The sequence below is a fragment of the Oncorhynchus masou genome, chromosome 32, assembly GCF_036934945.1.
Source record: "Oncorhynchus masou masou isolate Uvic2021 chromosome 32, UVic_Omas_1.1, whole genome shotgun sequence".
Lineage (NCBI taxonomy): Eukaryota > Metazoa > Chordata > Actinopteri > Salmoniformes > Salmonidae > Oncorhynchus > Oncorhynchus masou.
The window spans coordinates 93,083,432-93,104,619 of NC_088243.1; the positions used below are offsets into that span (position 1 = coordinate 93,083,432).

At 48.6% G+C, this 21,188-nt stretch overlaps 3 protein-coding genes across 3 annotated transcripts in view; all 3 read left to right on the forward strand.

Annotated features, from left to right (window-relative positions):
* The first annotated feature begins 510 nt into the window (after positions 1-510).
* Positions 511-5,469, forward strand: LOC135526806 (vacuolar ATPase assembly integral membrane protein vma21-like). The gene is made up of 3 exons (XM_064955473.1): positions 511-670; positions 3,513-3,622; positions 4,314-5,469. The coding sequence occupies exons 1-3, from the start codon at positions 609-611 to the stop codon at positions 4,451-4,453; spliced, it is 312 nt and encodes a 103-aa protein (XP_064811545.1). The 5' UTR covers positions 511-608; the 3' UTR covers positions 4,454-5,469.
* Positions 5,470-14,066: 8,597 nt separating this feature from the next.
* On the forward strand, positions 14,067-16,782 carry LOC135526809 (gap junction beta-1 protein-like). The gene is made up of 2 exons (XM_064955480.1): positions 14,067-14,149; positions 14,690-16,782. The coding sequence occupies exon 2, from the start codon at positions 14,704-14,706 to the stop codon at positions 15,529-15,531; it is 828 nt and encodes a 275-aa protein (XP_064811552.1). The 5' UTR covers positions 14,067-14,149; positions 14,690-14,703; the 3' UTR covers positions 15,532-16,782.
* Positions 14,078-21,188, forward strand: part of LOC135526808 (gap junction alpha-3 protein-like) — a 70,375-nt gene continuing 63,264 nt past the window's right edge. Inside the window, exon 1 of the mRNA XM_064955476.1 lies at positions 14,078-14,149. The gene's annotated coding sequence lies outside the window, so the exon portion shown is untranslated. The remainder of the gene's footprint in view (positions 14,150-21,188) is intronic.

Below are 21,188 nucleotides of genomic sequence, written 5' to 3' on the forward strand. Positions count from 1 at the left end.
CAGAGTCACTTCACCCCTACCTGTACCCCTGCACATTGACTCAGTACCCCCCTGTATATAGCCTCTTATTGTCATTTTATTGTGTTACTTTTTATTTTAAAATGTTACTTTAGTTTATTTTGTAAATATTTTCTTAACCCTTCTTGAACTGGACTGTTAGTTAAGGGATTGTAAAATCAGCATTTCACGATGAAGGTCCACACTTCGGCGCATGTGACAAATAAAGTTTGATTTGATTTGGATTTGAGATTACATCAAATAAAATTGTATTTGTCACGTGCGTCGAATACAACAGGTGTAGACCTTGTAATAAAATGCTTACTTACAAGCTCTTTCAGAGATTACATCACATCACACACACACACACGCACGCACGCACACACACACACACACACACACACACACACGCTCAGGTGAATCAAGTGCCATTTCCTACCAACCCAGTAGATGACGCACTGAGACAGTTCTCATGCCAAAGACTGGAAAGAAGTCATGTGCTTGTCCCGTGATCAAATGCGGAAGTGTTGAAATATATCCATAGCGACAACAGTTTACCCTCTCTATTTCATATAGATTTTGCTGTTTTATTTGCTGTATTTCTCAGAGAAATGGAAGGATATGCCAAAACATCACTTAGCACCACGTATACTGGAGCCCCGGATTTCAGAGGGTAAGAGAGTGCAAATGATTCAGTCGTCGTATTAGATAGTTAGTTAACATTAGCCCATTCATTACATAGATAGCGAGGCGCTTTAGCCAGCACCTCAACTGGGAGGTCGCGGGAGGATTTTAAGGGGTCGCGGGACTTGTGTAAGAAAAAAAAGATATATAATAATAACACATTTAAAAATTAAAAATATTTTGAAAGGTAACCTCCTCATCGACACTTTTATTTTGAAAGGATGCCACAGCACCGTTTATTGCTGCTGTATTTACATGTGTAGCGGGTCGGTAGTGGGGTTCGGTATCGGAGGGTTTTCGGGCTGCACACACTCACTGACCAATACAATAATGTTCTCGCCCCACACGCAAAAACTGATCCTATGAAATTACAGATTTCTAGACACACACACAGGACCAATAAAATAAATAAATAAAAATGTCATTCTGACACTGTTTTGTTTTAAATGTGACATGTCGTCCAATCAGATAATACAGATTTTCAGTTAGATTGATTGACAGCTAACTATCCAGATGTGGTCTGCAGGCATTGCACAGGTGGATAGTTCGCTGTCATTTAACTCATGTGGGCTAGCTGTCAGAGTAAAATCATGGACACGTTTTTAAAATGTGCAGCTCCCTCTTCTGCTGCTTCCAATGTCAACGACAAGGCAGACAACCCGGCCCCCTGTCGACTGGAGAAAATATAACTCCGACATCATGGAATATGGTTTTCCATATAAAGAAGCCAGGCAGGGTGAGTGTAGGCCACTGGGCGTCCTATGCAATGAGCTGTTCGCTGATGAGAGCATGAAACCCTTCAAAATGAAAAGACATCTGGACACCAAGCATCCAAGCCACAAAGATAAGACAGCTGACTTTTTTTTTTTTTTAAGAGAGAAAATGTCAATATCTGGAGGCCTCACGAGATTCATTTGCAAATATATGTACCATACATGAAGAGGCACTTTGTGCAAAAAAAGCCCACACCTGCCATTAATATACTGCTGCTCCAGTTTCAACTGTTCTGCCTGTGGCTATGAAACCCTGACCTGTTCACCTGGACGTGCTACCTGTCCCAGACCTGCTGTTTTCAACTCTCTAGAGACAGCAGGAGCGGTAGAGATGCTCTTAATGATCGGCTATGAAAAGCCAACTGACATTCACTCCTGAGGTGCTGACTTGTTGCACCCTCAACAACTACTGATTATTATTTGACCCTGCTGGTCATCTATGAACATTTGAACATCTTGGCCATGTTCTGTTATAATCTCCACCCGGCACAGCCAGAAGAAGACTGGCCACCCCTCATAGCCTGGTTCCTCTCTAGGTTTCTTCCTAGGTTCTGGCCTTTCTAGGGAGTTTTTCCTAGCCACCGTGCTTCTACACCTGCATTGCTTGCTGTTTGGGGTTTTAGGCTGGTGTTTCCAGACCGTAAGTAGGGACATGGAGAGGAGCACCAGCAGGTGTTTCCAGACCGTCTGCAGGGACATGGAGAGGAGCACCAGCAGGTGTTTCCAGACCGTCTGTAGGGACATGGAGAGGAGCACCAGCAGGTGTTTCCGTAAGCAGGGACATGGAGAGGAGCACCAGCAGGTGTTTCCAGACCGTCTGCAGGGACATGGAGAGGAGCACCAGCAGGTGTTTCCAGACCGTCTGTAGAGACATGAAGAGGAGCACCAGCAGGTGTTTCCGTAAGCAGGGACATGGAGAGGAGCACCGGCAGGTGTTTCCAGACCGTCTGCAGGGACATGGAGAGGAGCACCAGCAGGTGTTTCCAGACCGTCTGTAGGGACATGGAGAGGAGCACCAGCAGGTGTTTCCAGACCGTCTGTAGGGACATGAAGAGGAGCACCAGCAGGTGTTTCCAGACCGTAAGCAGGGACATGGAGAGGAGCACCAGCAGGTGTTTCCAGACCGTCTGTAGGGACATGGAGAGGAGCACCAGCAGGTGTTTCCAGACCGTCTGTAGGGACATGGAGAGGAGCACCAGCAGGTGTTTCCAGACCGTCTGTAGGGACATGGAGAGGAGCACCGGCAGGTGTTTCCAGACCGTCTGCAGGGACATGGAGAGGAGCACCAGCAGGTGTTTCCAGACCGTCTGTAGGGACATGGAGAGGAGCAGCAGCAGGTGTTTCCAGACCGTCTGTAGGGACATGGAGAGGAGCACCAGCAGGTGTTTCCAGACCGTCTGCAGGGACATGGAGAGGAGCACCAGCAGGTGTTTACAGACCAGCACCACTGGTCTACATTCTGAGTGTCCCCACTAGAGGGCAGCACCACTGGTCTACATTCTGAGTGTTCCCACTAGAGGGCAGCACCACTGGTCTACATTCTGAGTGTCCCCACTAGAGGGCAGCACCACTGGTCTACATTCTGAGTTTCCCCACTAGAGGGCAGCACCACTGGTCTACATTCTGAGTTTCCCCACTAGAGGGCAGCACCACGGGTCTACATTCTGAGTTTCCCCACTAGAGGGCAGCACCACTGGTCTACATTCTGAGGTCCCCACTAGAGGGCAGCACCACTGGTCTACATTCTGAGGTCCCCACTAGAGGGCAGCACCACTGGTCTACATTCTGAGTTTCCCCACTAGAGGGCAGCACCACGGGTCTACATTCTGAGTGTCCCCACTAGAGGGCAGCACCACGGGTCTACATTCTGAGTGTCCCCACTAGAGGGCAGCACCACTATTATAAGGTATTTTAGCTAGCTCTATCAGTATTAACGTCCCATAGCTAACAGTAGGTCTATGCATTCAATAATATCAAACACATGCAGTTCACGTAATGTACTCACCCAGAGCCACCATCAAGACATATGATGGAGGATATATATTGTCTCTCCTGCAGGAATGACAGTTCTCTGGTATCTGCTCTGAAAACTCTTCTCTTCTTCACCATCCTGATGGTCACCCTGCCCATAGGACTGTACTTCGCATCAAAGGCATACATCTTTGAAGGTAAATCATTATTTCTTGTCTGAGAGACGCCTAAATATCCCAATCAATATTCAAAAACAATTCATTTGAATTTCCTCCTCTCTCCTCCTCACCTCTCCTTCCTCCCACCCCTCTCTCCTCCTCACCTCTCCTTCCTCCCACCCCTCTCTCCTCCTCACCTCTCCTTCCTCCCACCCCTCTCTCCTCCTCACCTCTCCTTCCTCCCACCCCTCTCTCCTCCTCACATCTCCTTCCTCCCACCCCTCTCTCCTCCTCACCTCTCCTTCCTCCCACCCCTCTCTCCTCCTCACCTCTCCTTCCTCCCACCCCTCTCTCCTCCTCACCTCTCCTTCCTCCCACCCATCTCTCTCCTCCTCTCCTCTCCTTCCTCCCACCCCTCTCTCTCCTCCTCTCCTTCCTCCCACCCCTCTCTCTCTCCTCCTCCTCTCCTCCTCCCCTCTCCTCCTCCCCTTCCTCCCACCTCTCTCTACCTCCTCCTCCCCTCTCCTTCCTCCCACCCTCTCTCTCCTCCCCACCTCTCCTTCCTCCCACCTCTCTCTCCTCCCTCATCTCCTCCTCCCCTCTCCTCCTCCCCTTCCTCCCACCTCTCTCTCTCCTCCTCCCCTCTCCTTCCACCTCTCTCTCTCCTCCTCCCCTCTCCTTCCTCCCACCCTCTCTCTCCTCCCCACCTCTCCTGCTCTCCTCTCTCCAGGTTCCCTACAGATGTCTAACTCTGACAGTTATTTCTATGCTGCCATCGTAGCTGTGCTGGCCGTACATGTGGTTCTGGCTTTGTTTGTCTACGTGGCCTGGAACGAGGGCTCCACGAAGGACAAGGGGAAACACGACTAACCCTTAAACTGGCCGTGCTGCTGGCCCAGAGAAGGCCTGGACCAAGCCACTTCCAGCCCCCACCCCAGCCTGGCTTCTCTCCAGCCCCAACCCAGACTGGCTTCTCTCCAGCCCCCAGCCCCCTGTTTGACCAGCCCCCACCCCAGCCCCCAACCACCGCCTGGCTTCTCTCCAGCCCCCACCCCAGCCCCCTGTTTGACCAGCCCCCAACCCAGCCCCCTGTTTGACCAGCCCCCAACCCAGCCCCCTGTTTGACCAGCCCCCAACCCAGCCCCCAACCCAGCCCCCAACCCAGCCCCCTGTTTGACCAGCCCCCAACCCAGCCCTCTGTTTGACCAGCCCCCACCCCAGCCCCCAACCACCGCCTGGCTTCTCTCCAGCCCCCAACCCAGCCCCCTGTTTGACCAGCCCCCAACCCAGCCCCCAACCCAGCCCCCTGTTTGACCAGCCCCCACCCCAGCCCCTTGTTTGACCAGACCCTTCCCCAGCCCTCTGTTTGACCAGCCCCCAACCCAGCCCCCTGTTTGACCAGCCCCGTCCCCAGCCCCCTGTTTGACCAGCCCTGTCCTCAGCCCCCTGTTTGACCAGCCCCCACCCCAGCCCAACAGCCATGGAGGGGTTCATACCGAGTCCATCTCCTGGTGTTAGGAGAGAATAATGTATTGGGTGTTTCTGAGCTTCTGCTCAGTGTATTTTGAGACAGACTGAACACCTTCCCTGTCATGTGTTACAGCCCGTTAGAGGGTGTGTCATAAACTGGTCCCTGGCCAGAGATGGCCGTGAAATGCCAGTTCACAACTGGAGCGTGCATGTAGAAATGTATTGTCTGCGTCCAACCCTATTCCCTATTTAATGCACTACGTTTGACCAGGGCCCCGTAAGGCTGCTTGACCAGGGCCCCGTAAGGCTGCTTGACCAGGGCCCCGTAAGGCTGCTTGACCAGGGCCCCGTAAGGCTGCTTGACCAGGGCCCCGTAAGGCTGCTTGACCAGGGCCCCGTAAGGCTGCTTGACCAGGGCCCCGTGACCAGGCTGCTTGACCAGGGCCCCGTAAGGCTGTTTGACCAGGGCCCCGTAAGGCTGTTTGACCAGGGCCCCGTAAGGCTGTTTGACCAGGGCCCCGTAAGGCTGTTTGACCAGGGCCCCGTAAGGCTGCTTGACCAGGGCCCCGTAAGGCTGCTTGACCAGGGCCCCGTAAGGCTGTTTGACCAGGGCCCCGTAAGGCTGTTTGACCAGGGCCCCGTAAGGCTGCTTGACCAGGGCCCCGTAAGGCTGCTTGACCAGGGCCCCGTAAGGCTGCTTGACCAGGGCCCCGTAAGGCTGCTTGACCAGGGCCCCGTAAGGCTGATTGACCAGGGCCCCGTAAGGCTGCTTGACCAGGGCCCCGTAAGGCTGTTTGACCAGGGCCCCGTAAGGCTGTTTGACCAGGGCCCCGTAAGGCTGTTTGACCAGGGCCCCGTAAGGCTGTTTGACCAGGGCCCCGTAAGGCTGTTTGACCAGGGCCCCGTAAGGCTGTTTGACCAGGGCCCCGTAAGGCTGTTTGACCAGGGCCCCGTAAGGCTGCTTGACCAGGGCCCCGTAATGCTGCTTGACCAGGGCCCCGTAAGGCTGTTTGACCAGGGCCCCGTAAGGCTGTTTGACCAGGGCCCCGTTGACCAAACGTAGTGGATTATACAGGGAATAAGGTGACATTTTGTTTTCTGTATGTTTACATCATGTCACTGCTGTTGGATCCGTCTTTGTTGACCGGATTCATTTAAGAACGTTGTGTTTTCGTGCGACTGTCTGTAGACGTTTATTTTTGGTTGTAATTTGATGTCTCCAGAACTGTAGTATAATCATCAGGGTACTCAAGAGTAGTATTTCAACTCCAGAGTGTTTGTTATGATGAAACATTAAACAAATCAAATGATCCATGAACTGTGGAAACATTTTAGTTCTGTAGCAGATGCTCCTATCCAGAGTAGTGACTACTGACTGACACAGCAAGCACCATGCTCTACTGACTGACACAGCAAGCACCATGCTCTACTGACTGACACAGCAAGCACCATGCTCTACTGACTGACACACAGCAAGCACCATGCTCTACTGACTGACACAGCAAGCACCACGCTCTACTGACTGATACAGCAAGCACCATGCTCTACTGACTGACACAGCAAGCACCATGCTCTACTGACTGACACAGCAAGCACCACGCTCTACTGACTGACACACAGCAAGCACCACGCTCTACTGACTGACACACAGCAAGCACCATGCTCTACTGACTGACACACAGCAAGCACCATGCTCTACTGACTGACACACAGCAAGCACCATGCTCTACTGACTGACACACAGCAAGCACCATGCTCTACTGACTGACACACAGCAAGCACCATGCTCTACTGACTGACACACAGCAAGCACCATGCTCTACTGACTGACACACAGCAAGCACCATGCTCTACTGACTGACACACAGCAAGCACCACGCTCTACTGACTGACACACAGCAAGCACCATGCTCTACTGACTGACACACAGCAAGCACCATGCTCTACTGACTGACACACAGCAAGCACCATGCTCTACTGACTGACACACAGCAAGCACCATGCTCTACTGACTGACACACAGCAAGCACCATGCTCTACTGACTGACACACAGCAAGCACCATGCTCTACTGACTGACACACGGCAAGCACCATGCTCTACTGACTGACACAGCAAGCACCACGCTCTACTGACTGACACAGCAAGCACCATGCTCTACTGACTGACACAGCAAGCACCACGCTCTACTGACTGAGACACAGCAAGCACCATGCTCTACTGACTGACACACAGCAAGCACCATGCTCTACTGACTGACACACAGCAAGCACCATGCTCTACTGACTGACACACAGCAAGCACCATGCTCTACTGACTGACACAGCAAGCACCATGCTCTACTGACTGACACAGCAAGCACCACGCTCTACTGACTGAGACACAGCAAGCACCATGCTCTACTGACTGACACAGCAAGCACCATGCTCTACTGACTGACACAGCGAGCACCATGCTCTACTGACTGACACAGCAAGCACCATGCTCTACTGACTGACACACAGCAAGCACCATGCTCTACTGACTGACACAGCAAGCACCATGCTCTACTGACTGACACAGCAAGCACCATGTATTGCTGACTGAGACAGTCATACAGACATCATTATGTATGGCTCAGAGACACAGCAAGCACCACCAAACCACCATGCAGAACAACTCTCATCCTCAGAGTTCCTGTTAGCTCAGTGTTTTCACTGTAGTGTCTTGCGTCACCTGCTGGGCTATGCACATCATGCATCACAAATAATACTCATTTATAAATGGTTCCAATTAGGGGTGTGAACATTTAAATATTTAAACGACATTGGGATTGTTCATGTTTATTAAAAAAAATCCCTAACCTAATTTTTTACCAAATTAAAATCACAGTGCAGTTCTCACAATTACCACTAACAGGTCCCGGTCATAAAGGAATATATTTACGTTAAACAAACACCTAACGCAACAATGCTGTGACGTTTGTCATTCATGATTCCCCTTGATGATATTTTGAAAAGAGGAAGCACTTTTAAGCATACGAAGGAGCACCGGATGTCACAGGAAGGCCTCATCAAGGATAACAACCACCGAGCCACTGCCTGTTCACCCCACTATCATCCAGAAGGTGAGGTCAGTACAGGTGCATCAACGCAGAGACTGAGAGACTGAAAAACAATACATTTATATGGGGAGGTAAGTGGCCTAGTGGTTGGAGCGTTGGACAAGTTGCCGAAAGGTTGCTGGATCGAATCCCCGAATGGACAAGTTAAAAATCTGTCGTTCTGCCCCTGAACAAGGCAGTTAACCCACTGTTCCTAGGCTGTCATTGAAAATAAGACTTTGTTCTTAACTGACTTGCCTAGTTAAATTAAAAATAATATTAAAATATATAAAGTTTTTTTTTTTAAATAGATAAGATCTTGCTACCATGGAAAGGAAAATACACCCTGATTAATTCTATAATTTACCTATTTACTTATGGCCCTGCCTACACTGAACAACTTTATTATATTATATGTGCAAAATATATTCCACTTTATTTGGAATGGCAAACCAGACAAAATGAAACGGGTCTATTTATATAATGAATGTTCGTTCAGAGGGCTGAAATGATTAAATATTAAATAATTGAACCTCTCAGTCATACAAAAGTTGTACTTAAATCCAAATGGTTTTTCCAGCAGATTAGTAAAAATGTTCAAAAATGAACCCCATGTTCAAGAATGGCCTTTTCCCCGTTATACTTGATGAAAGAATAAAATGAGTTAAAGAAAATTGTGATAAATTAAAAAAGTATACCAGCTTAATTTAAGGACCAAAAAATTGACAGCTGTGCCATACAGGTAGCAAAAAAGTTGTGAAGATATTTTCAATGTGCCGATTCCATGGCACATTGTTTATGAACAAAACAACGCCGGATTAAAAAAAATATTTTTTCTATTCAAATTATTATACAAAATTCCATTAGAATGTAATATGTATGGGGGATACAACCATCCAGCTCTGCAGATTTTGCTGTGAAGAGACAGAATAATTAGATCATTTGTTTTGGTCCTGTCCACATGTAGGTTGTTTTTGGTCATAGGTCGAGATATGGCTCAAGAATTGCAACATTTACCTGAAGCTAACTCTGGTAGCACTGCTGGGTGATCTGAAAAGCCATAGTCAATCGATTTAATAAAATAATATTTAGTAAAAATATGCATCTTTAATTTACAATCTGTAGAACCTATGAGAATATAAAGGTTCAGAACTTGTGAAACACCACAGCACAGTTGAAAAATATATGTCGATTAGAAATCAAGGCTGGATGTTTTTCAGAGATGGATGGAAAGGATTTGAGGGTGGGCCTAAAAACAAATCAAAATGAATACATAAAGATAACTATTGTAAAATAGACTGTGTCCGTAAAATGTATAAAAAATAGTGTTCGTAAAATGTATAAAGTGTAAGTTTAAGTAGCAGCCTAAGTGTTGTCGGTTATTTTACTCCAATTAAGGGAGGGGTGGTAGAATTAGGGAATTTATATATATATATATATATATATATATATATACACATACATACATACATACATACATACATACATACATACATACATACATACATACATAGGGGCAAAAAAGTATTTAGTCAGCCACCAATTGTGCACGTTCTCCCACTTAAAAAGATGAGAGGCCTGTAATTTTCATCATAGGTACACTTCAACTATGACAGACAAAATGAGAAAAAAAATCCAGAAAATCAATGCTGCAGAAACATTTTGGTACCCTTCCCCAGATCTGTGCCTCGACACAATCCTGTCTCGGAGCTCCATGGACAATTCTTTCGACCTCATGGCTTGGTTTTTACTCTGACATGCGCTGTCAAATGTCAGACCTTATATAGACAGGTGTGTGTGCCTTTCCAAATCGTGTCCAATCAATTGAATTTACCACAAGTGGACTCCAATCAAGTTGTAGAAACATCTTAAGGATGATCAATGGAAACAGGATGCACCTGAGCTGAATTTCGAGACTCATAGCAAAGGTTCTGAATAAATAAGCTGTTTCCTTTTTTTAATGTTAACACATTTGCAAAATTGTCAAAAAAATCTGTTTGCGCTTTGTCATTATGGGGTATTGTGATGTCATTATGGGGTATTGTGATGTCATTATGGGGTATTGTGATGTCATTATGGGGTTTTGTGATGTCATTATGGGGTATTGTGATGTCATTATGGGGTATTGTGATGTCATTATGGGGTATTGTGTGTAGATTGATGACGAAAAAAATGATGTAATCAATTACAGAATAAGGCTGTAAAGTAACAAAATGTGGAAAAGGGGAAGGGGTCTGAATACTTTCTGAATGCCCTGTTTCTCAGGGATGGAAAGACACTCTTGACCTGTAAAACGACTAACCCCCAAAAAATGAAAACGGACTCTTAATTAGTGCTTGACTTGGGCAGGAGATCAACAGAGCTGAGTACCGGAACCTCAAATGTTCAACTGCTTGATCTCCTCATCCTCTTATAGAACACTAGCTCAACAGTGTTGTGGAGCTCCAGAACCTAAATATAAACCGTACCGGAACACAAAATGAGTACCGGAATCTATTTGAGTCCAAGTCACGCACTGCCCTTACCTTATCTCTAACTTTAACCAGACCATTAACCCTATAACCTAATCTTAACCAATTCTGAAAGTACATTTTGGTTTGCAGGTCAGGAGTGTCCGTACAGCCTTTTCTGTCTGTCTCTGCGTCATGTTGAGGATTTATGGCTGGGTGTACAATGGTATCCTATTCTAAAACATGCACCCCCTCCTCTCCCCTGTAACTATTCCCCAGGTCGTTGCTGTAAATGAGAATGTTCTCAGTCAACTCACCTGGTAAAATAACGGATAAGCAAATATAGCCTTTCTGTGGTGGTTCCCCCAGGTGATGACGTGTGCTCAGGGCTCTTGGCTTGGGGCTCTGGGCTTGTCCTCAGGACTTGGGGCTCAGGGCTTGGGGCTCTGGGCTTGTCCTCAGGACTTGGGGCTCAGGGCTTGTCCTCAGGACTTGGGGCTCAGGGCTTGTCCTCAGGACTTGGGGCTCAGGGCTTGTGTACTCAGGACTTGGGGCTCTGGGCTTGTGTCCTCAGGGCTTGTGTCCTCAGGGCTTGGGGCTCAGAACTTGGGGCTTAGGGCTTGTGTCCTCAGGACTTGGGGCTCTGGGCTTGTGTCCTCAGGGCTTGTGTCCTCAGGGCTTGTGTCCTCAGGGCTTGGGGCTCAGGGCTTGTGTCCTCAGGGCTTGTGTCCTCAGGGCTTGGGGCTCAGGGCTTGGGGCTCAGGGCTTGTGTCCTCAAGACTTGGGGCTCTGGGCTTGTGTCCTCAGGGCTTGTGTCCTCAGGGCTTGGGGCTCAGGGCTTGTGTCCTCAGGGCTTGGAGCTCAGGGCTTGTGTTCTCAGGACTTGGGGCTCAGGGCTTGTGTCCTCAGTGCTTGGGGCTCTGGGCTTGGGGCTCAGGGCTTGGGGCTCAGGGCTTGTGTCCTCAGGACTTGTGTCCTCAGGACTTGTGTCCTCAGGGCTTGGGGCTCAGGGCTTGGGGCTCAGGGCTTGGGGCTCAGGGCTTGTGTCCTCAGGACTTGGGGCTCTGGGCTTGTGTCCTCGGGGCTTGTGTCCTCAGGGCTTGGGGCTCAGGGCTTGTGTCCTCAGGGCTTGGGGCTCAGGGCTTGTGTCCTCAGGGCTTGTGTTCTCAGGACTTGGGACTCAGGGCTTGTGTCCTCAGGGCTTGGGGCTCAGGGCTTGTGTCCTCAGGGCTTGTGTCCTCAGGGCTTGGGGCTCAGGGCTTGGGGCTCAGGGCTTGGGGCTCAGGGCTTGTGTCCTCAGGACTTGGGGCTCTGGGCTTGTGTCCTCAGGGCTTGTGTCCTCAGGGCTTGGGGCTCAGGACTTGTGTCCTCAGGGCTTAGGGCTCAGGGCTTGTGTCCTCAGGGCTTGGGGCTCAGGGCTTGTGTCCTCAGGGCTTGTGTCCTCAGGGCTTGTGGCTCAGCAGGGTTGTTTTCAACCTCTGTCTGACATGAGACCACATGAGTCACTTAGAATGGAATGACTAACACCTGATTGGGTAAGAGGTGTGAATGTTATTCTTAGCGGAATATAGACAGATGAACAGAAATAACATTTAGAGATTTGAGCTATGAATGGATAGATCAGGGAAACAAGACCAATCAGAACCATCTAATTGATAGACCAGGGGAACAAGCCAATCAGAACCATCTAATGGATAGATCAGCAGAACAAGCCAATCAGAACCAGCTAATGGATAGATCAGGGGAACAAGCCAATCAGAACCATCTAATGGATAGATCAGGGAAACAAGCCAATCAGAACCATCTAATGGATAGATCAGGAGAACAAGCCAATCAGAACCAGCTAATGGATAGATGAGGGAAACAAGCCAATCAGAACCATCTAATGGATAGATCAGGAGAACAAGCCAATCAGAACCATCTAATGGATAGACCAGGAGAACAAGCCAATCAGAACCATCTAATGGATAGATCAGGGGAACAAGCCAATCAGAACCATCTAATGGATAGATCAAGGGAACAAGCCAATCAGAACCATATCATGGATAGATCAGGGGATCTAGCCAATCAGAACCATCTAATGGATAGATCAGGGAAACAAGCCAATCAGAACCATCTAATGGATAGATCAGGGAAACAAGCCAATCAGAACCATCTCATGGATAGATCAGGAGAACAAGCCAATCAGAACCATCTAATGGATAGATCAGGGAAACAAGCCAATCAGAACCATCTAATGGATAGATCAGGGAAACAAGCCAATCAGAACCATCTCATGGATAGATCAGGGAAACAAGCCAATCAGAACCAGCTAATGGATAGATCAGGGAAACAAGCCAATCAGAACCAGCTAATCCCTAAATAAACACCCAGTATATAACACAAAGACATTGACTGTCCACTTTTGGAAATGTTTCAGATTTATAGTTTCTTGAATGATTCTGCAAACATCTCATTTTGCCCACTGCCCGCCTTTTTTCCCTGCTCTCTCGCTCAGTGGTTCGGGCCCTCTGCCCTCCCCTCCCAGCACAATAATTCATGTGGCATGGAGCTCAGGCCTTTTGTGTCCACACAGATTCTTTCTACTGTATGTTCTGCTGGGGGTAGGCAGAAACCAGGGCGTTTTATCAGAACAACACAGAGTCTTGTTGGGGCTCTGATAAAGGGCAGCATTGTATGGTAATAGTTTATATAAGACCATGTGACCGCTGTGCTGCGCTGGGCTCTGCTACGGTGCAGGGTAGTGGCTAGTGTCGCGGGAATGATTAGCATTTTACCAATGCATCGTGTTCACAAGCCAAGAGCCTTCTGATTCGATGATAAAATAAACACATTTCATTTAACCCTTCTTTGTACACATTTTGTGTACCACCACAGCTGAAGGTAAAATCCATCATATCTCTGATTCTCTTCATTAACCTTTCGGATGATGATGTGTTGAGATTCCTGAGGAAAAGGAAAGAGATTCTGACTCTCTGAGGTGTTCTGGAGTTCTCTGAGAATTCTAGAATTCCAGACTAGATTCTAGAATGGTTCTGCAGAAAGACAGTAGTTACTGATATGAAACATCTGTTCACTCGAATACAATAACTTCTGTTGGTTTGATCTGGGCGTATTTTATGATTGGCATAGTTTGAAGACTGTTTCAAGATTGGTTATATTTCTTCAGTTACAGTAGAGGTCTTAGACAGTGTCTGTCTGAAGTTAGTTGTAAAATTCTTCTAGTGAGATGGATGTTTGAGTCGTTGCTTGGAGAATATACCTTGGCTGGTTTGTCTGGTGTAGCCGTGTCCGTTTGTCCGTCTGTCTGAAGGTCAGGTTACAGTCAGTCAGTATTAATACTTGTTGAATGGATCACATGTCTCCGTTATCGTTTCGCTATTGGCTATCGGAGCGTTACGTGGCGTGACGTTACGCCCGTGTTAGGCTACCGCCCCGAGGTTCTTAAAGCGCAGGCCAGGGATAGGCTGAGTCTTGTTTGCCGTTGCTGTGACCCGACCGCTCCAGCTCCATGGCTACACCTGACGGTGGTGGTTGAAGGACCCGGTGCTGCCAGCGGAGACTGGTAGGACCAACAGCTCAGGGAGTACTGGGGCTGCTTTCTAAATCACACCCTATTCAATGGGTCCTGGTTGAAAGTAGTGCACTTTTCTAGGTGCAGACAAGGGTGTGTTTTGTTGGGGGTTGTTGACTATATAGGAGGAAGGTTCTGTTTTAGTCCACATTAGTACGGTTTGAGAATGTTTCTCTGTCTGGTGTTTTAGTAATTTGAGTTCATTTCGGATGATTGTTGGTTGGATACATACAGTACACCTGTGGGGTTATTTAAGAACTCTCTCTTCCTCACTACAGGTTTGATTGATTGCCTTTATTAAGGCTTGACTCAGAGATTGTACAGTTTCAATGACTATATCAATTTGTTAAATCAAATCAAATCAAATCAACATGTGTTACCAACCTTGATGTCCCCTAATTCCTTCATTACATGTTTCCTTGACACGGTCGTTCTTATAGAGAATGACCACCCTTCCCAGTGTGATCGAACGTCAGCTTGCATCAACACATTGTCTACAGAACTATATCCCTTCTCGTTTCTCCTCTCCAGACCTGGAATCGAAAATGAACTGGGGGTCGTTTTACGCCGTGATCAGCGGCGTAAACAGGCATTCCACCGGCATCGGCCGCATCTGGCTGTCTGTCATCTTCATCTTCAGAATCCTGGTCCTCGTGGTGGCGGCCGAGTCGGTCTGGGGCGACGAGAAGTCTGGCTTCACCTGCAACACCCAGCAGCCCGGCTGCAACTCTGTCTGCTATGACCAGTTCTTTCCCATCTCACACATCCGCCTGTGGGCCTTGCAGCTCATCCTGGTGTCCACGCCTGCTCTCCTAGTGGCCATGCATGTAGCCCATCGCAGACATATCAACAAGAAGATCCTGAAGAAGTCCGGGCGCGCTTCCCCTAAGGAGTTGGAACAAATCAAGTATCAGAAGTTTGCGATCGCAGGCGCCCTCTGGTGGACCTACATGATCAGTGTGCTGTTTAGGATCGTTCTGGAAGTCGGCTTCCTTTATATATTCTACTTGATCTACCCTGACTTCAAGATGTTCCGTCTGGTCAAGTGTGACTCGTACCCCTGCCCCAACACTGTGGACTGCTTCGTGTCACGACCCACGGAGAAAACCATCTTCACCGTGTTCATGCTCTCCGTGTCGGGGGTGTGTGTTCTCCTCAACCTGGCCGAGGTGGCCTACCTGATTGGCAGAGCCTGTCTGAGGTGTATCCATGGTAACCAGGACAAGAATAAGGTAGCAGGGATTGGTCAGAAACTGTCCTCCTACAAACAGAATGAAATCAACCAGATGATCGCTGACCAGTCGAAGTTCAAGTTCAACGTGGGAGCTAGGAAGACCTCTATGGAGAAGGGAGAGAGGTGCTCTGCTTTCTGATAGGCTGCCCTGGAAGGGAGAGAGGGGCTCTGCTTTCTAATAGGCTGCCCTGGAAGGGAGAGAGGTGTTCTGCTTTCTGATAGGCTGCCCTGGAAGGGAGAGAGGTGCTCTGCTTTCTGATAGGCTGCCCTGGAAGAGAGAGAGGGGCTCTGCTTTCTGATAGGCTGCCCTGGAAGGGAGAGAGGGGCTCTGCTTTCTGATAGGCTGCCCTGGAAGGGAGAGAGGGGCTCTGCTTTCTAATAGGCTGCCCTGGAATGGAGAGAGGGGCTCTGCTTTCTGATAGGCTGCCCTGGAAGAGAGCGAGGTGCTCTGCTTTCTAATAGGCTGCCCTGGAAGGGAGAGAGGGGCTCTGCTTTCTGATAGGCTGCCCTGGAAGGGAGAGAGGTGCTCTGCTTTCTGATAGGCTGCCCTGGAAGGGAGAGAGGTGCTCTGCTTTCTGATAGGCTGCCCTGGAAGAGAGAGAGGTGCTCTGCTTTCTGATAGGCTGCCCTGGAAGGGAGAGAGGGGCTCTGCTTTCTGATAGGCTGCCCTGGAAGAGAGAGAGGTGCTCTGCTTTCTAATAGGCTGCCCTGGAAGGGAGAGAGGTGTTCTGATTTGCTGCCTATGGAGATGGGAAAGCAGTGCTCTGCTTTCTGATAGGCTGTCTAGCCCGAGCTCCCACAAATTTTCACTGCTTCAAACTAATGAACTGTAACCAAGCTTGTAACCATACTGGATAGAAATCCTCAATAGCTCCATCTAGTAATAACATCAATCATTCACTCATTTATTTCTTACATTTACATTTACATCATCTATTTATTCTAGTGGCTGGTGCTAGGTTCTCAACATTCCTAACGGTGGTAGGATATAGAGAAGAACAAACAAGCCCAGACAAACTCAACGCTGGATAGGAGAGAGAACTTTGTTTCATCGTGATCGACACAGTCACTGTTTTGTCTCACAACCTTGGGGCAGGAACTAGTGGATAAAGGAACATTTGTTTTAGCACATGACTTGACAAAACCATTGTATTGGAACTCACTGAGTCTCCTACAGCGGGGAGACTACTCCTACAGACTACTCCTACAGCGTGGAGACTACTCCTACAGCAGGGGGACTACTCCTACAGCAGGGAGACTACTCCTACAATACGGGGATTACTCCTACAGCGGGGAGACTACTCCTACAATACGGAGATTACTCCTACAGCGGGGAGACTACTCCTACAGCAGGGAGACTACTCCTACAGCAGGGAGACTACTCCTACAGCAGGGAGACTACTCCTACAGCAGGGAGACTACTCCTACAGACTACTCCTACAGCAGGGGGACTACTCCTACAGCGGGGAGACTACTCCTACAATACGGAGATTACTCCTACAGCGGGGAGACTACTCCTACAGCAGGGAGACTACTCCTACAGCAGGGAGACTACTCCTACAGACTACTCCTACAGCAGGGGGACTACTCCTACAGACTACTCCTACAGCAGGGAGACTACTCCTACAGACTACTCCTACAGCAGGGGGACTACTCCTACAGCGGGGAGACTACTCCTACAATACGGAGATTACTCCTACAGCAGGGAGACTACTCCTACAGCAGGGAGACTACTCCTACAGCAGGGGGACTACTCCTACAGCGGGGAGACTACTCCTACAGCAGGGGGACTACTCCTACAGCAGGGAGACTACTCCTACAGCAGGGAGACTACCCCTACAGTAGGGAGACGACTCCTACAATACAGAGATTACTCCTACAGCGTGGAGACGACTCCTACAGCAGGGAGACTACTCCTACAGCAGGGAGACTACTCCTACAGACTACTCCTGCAGAAGGGACTACTCCTACAGCAGGGGGACTACTCCTACAGCGGGGAGACTACTCCTACAGCAGGGGGACTACTCCTACAGCAGGGAGACTACTCCTACAGCAGGGAGACTACTGCTACAGCACAGACTACCCCTATAGACTACTCCTACAGTGGAGGGACTACTCCTACGGCACGGAGACTACTCCTACAGACTATTCCTACAGACTACTCCTACAGACTATTCCTACAGACTACTCCTACAGTAGGGAGACTACTCCTACAGCAGGGAGACTACTACTACGGCACAGAGAGTACTCCTACAGACTACTCCTACAGACTACTCCCACGGCACGGAGACTACTCCTACAGACTACTCCTACAGCAGGGAGACTACCCCTACAGTAGGGAGACTACTCCTACAGCAGGGTGACTACCCCTACAGCAGGGAGACTACTCCTACAGCAGGGAGACTACTCCAACAGCAGGGAGACTACCCCTACAGCAGGGAGACTACTCCTACAGCAGGGAGACTACTCCTGCAGACTACTCCTACAACAGGGAGACTACTCCTACAGTAGGGAGACTACTCCTACGGCACGGAGACTACTCCAACAGACTACTCCTACAGCACGGAGACTACTCCTACAGCAGGGAGACTACTACTACGGCACAGAGAGTACTCCTACAGACTACTCCTACAGACTACTCCTACGGCAGAGAGACTACTCCTACAGCAGGGAGACTACTCCTACAGCAGGGAGACTACTCCTACAGCAGGGAGACTACTCCTACAGTAGGGAGACTACTCCTACGGCAGAGAGACTACTCCTACAGCAGGGAGACTACTCCTACAGCAGAGAGACTACTCCTACAGCAGGGAGACTACTCCTACAGCAGGGAGACTACTCCTACAGACTACTCCTACAGCAGGGAGACTACTCCTACAGCAGAGAGACTACTCCTACAGCAGGGAGACTACTCCTACAGCAGAGAGACTACTCCTACAGCAGAGAGACTACTCCTACAGACTACTCCTACAGCAGGGAGACTACTCCTACGGCAGGGAGACTACTCCTACAGCAGGGAGACTACTCCTACAGCAGGGAGACTACTCCTACAGCAGGGAGACTACTCCTACAGCAGAGAGACTACTCCTACAGCAGGGAGACTACTCCTACAGCAGGGAGACTACTCCTACGGCAGGGAGACTACTCCTACAGCAGAGAGACTACTCCTACAGCAGGAACTGATCCCTCATCAAGACACTGAAGGTCTTTTTAATGGTGCACAGCAAACTATGGAGCTTTACTACATTGCTATCAGTACCAAGAGTTGTCCTGAGATGGATTACTGACAACTTCCATTAACGGTTGTTAACCCGTACAAAAATATGGTATGTTCATATCCCACATTATAGTGTTTTATATATATATATATATATATATATATGTTCATATCCCACATTATTCTGTTATATATGATATGTTCATATCCCACAGTGTTATATACTGCAGTACTCTGACTATAATGAGGATGTTTACACAACAACATCTTCAGCTGCAAAGTAAACCTGTTGTTGAGGTTTCGGCTCACAGCATCTGATCGTGGATTGATGGATACAAGTGTTTATGTTTTGCAAATCAAATCAAAATGTGTAGACGTTACAGTGAAATGCTTACTTACAAGCCTTTAACCAACAATGCAGTTTTCAGAAAATACACGCAAAAAAAGTAAGCTATAAGAATAACAAATAATTAAAGAGCAGCAGTAAATAACAGTAGTGAGACTATATACAGGGGGTACCAGTACAGAGTCAATGTGGAGGCTATATACAGGGGGTACCAGTACAGAGTCAATGTGGAGGCTATATACAGGGTATTACGGTACAGAGTCAATGTGGAGGCTATATACAGGGGGTACCGGTACAGAGTCAATGTGGAGGCTCTATACAGGGGGTACCGTTACAGAGTCAATGTGGAGACTATATACAGGGGGTACCAGTATTGAGTCAATGTGGAGGCTATATACAGGGGGTACCGGTACAGAGTCAATGTGGAGGCTATGTACAGGGGGTACCGGTACAGAGTCAATGTGGAGGCTATATACAGGGGGTACCGGTACAGAGTCAATGTGGAGGCTATGTACAGGGGGTACTGGTACAGAGTTAATGTGGAGGCTATATACAGGGGGTACCGGTACAGAGTCAATGTGGAGGCTATATACAGGGGGTACCAGTACAGAGTCAATGTGGAGGCTATATACAGGGGGTACCAGTACAGAGTCAATGTGGAGGCTATATACAGGGGGTACCATTATTGAGTCAATGTGGAGGCTATATACAGGGGTACCGGTACAGAGTCAATGTGGAGGCTATATACAGGGGGTACCGGTACAGAGTCAATGTGGAGGCTATGTACAGGGGGTACTGGTACAGAGTCAATGTGGAGGCTATATACAGGGGGTACCAGTACAGAGTCAATGTGGAGGCTATATACAGGGGGTACCATTATTGAGTCAATGTGGAGGCTATATACAGGGGGTACCGGTACAGAGTCAATGTGGAGGCTATATACAGGGGGTACCGGTACAGAGTCAATGTGGAGGCTATGTACAGGGGGTACTGGTACAGAGTTAATGTGGAGGCTATATACAGGGGGTACCGGTACAGAGTCAATGTGGAGGCTATATACAGGGGGTACCAGTACAGAGTCAATGTGGAGGCTATATACAGGGGGTACCAGTACAGAGTCAATGTGGAGGCTATATACAGGGGGTACCATTATTGAGTCAATGTGGAGGCTATATACAGGAGGTACCATTATTGAGTCAATGTGGAGGCTATATACAGGGGGTACCAGTGCAGAGTCAATGTGGAGGCTATATACAGGGGGTACCAGTACAGAGTCAATGTGGAGGCTATATATAGGGGGCACTAGTACAGAGTCATTGTGGAGGCTATATACAGGGGGTACCAGTACAGAGTCAATGTGGAGGCTATATACAGGGGGTACCAGTACAGAGTCAATGTGGAGGCTATATACAGGGGGTACCAGTACAGAGTCAATGTGGAGGCTATATACAGGGGGTACCAGTACAGAGTCAATGTGGAGGCTATATACAGGGGTACCGGTACAGAGTCAATGTGGAGGCTATATACAGGGGGTACCATTATTGAGTCAATGTGGAGGCTATATACAGGAGGTACCATTATTGAGTCAATGTGGAGGCTATATACAGGGGGTACCAGTGCAGAGTCAATGTGGAGGCTATATACAGGGGGTACCAGTACAGAGTCAATGTGGAGGCTATATATAGGGGGCACTAGTACAGAGTCATTGTGGAGGCTATATACAGGGGGTACCAGTACAGAGTCAATGTGGAGGCTATATACAGGGGGTACCAGTACAGAGTCAATGTGGAGGCTATATACAGGGGGTACCAGTACAGAGTCAATGTGGAGGCTATATACAGGGGGTACCAGTACAGAGTCAATGTGGAGGCTATATACAGGGGTACCGGTACAGAGTCAATGTGGAGGCTATATACAGGGGGTACAGAGTCAATGTGGAGGCTATATACAGGGGGTACTAGTACAGAGTCAATGTGGAGACTATATACAGGGGGTACCAGTGCAGAGTCAATGTGGAGACTATATACAGGGGGTACTAGTACAGAGTCAATGTGGAGGCTATATACAGGGGGTACAGAGTCAATGTGGAGGCTATATACAGGGGGTACTAGTACAGAGTCAATGTGGAGGCTATATACAGGGGGTACTAGTACAGAGTCAATGTGGAGGCTATATACAGGGGGTACTAGTACAGAGTCAATGTGGAGGCTATATACAGGGGGTACCAGTACAG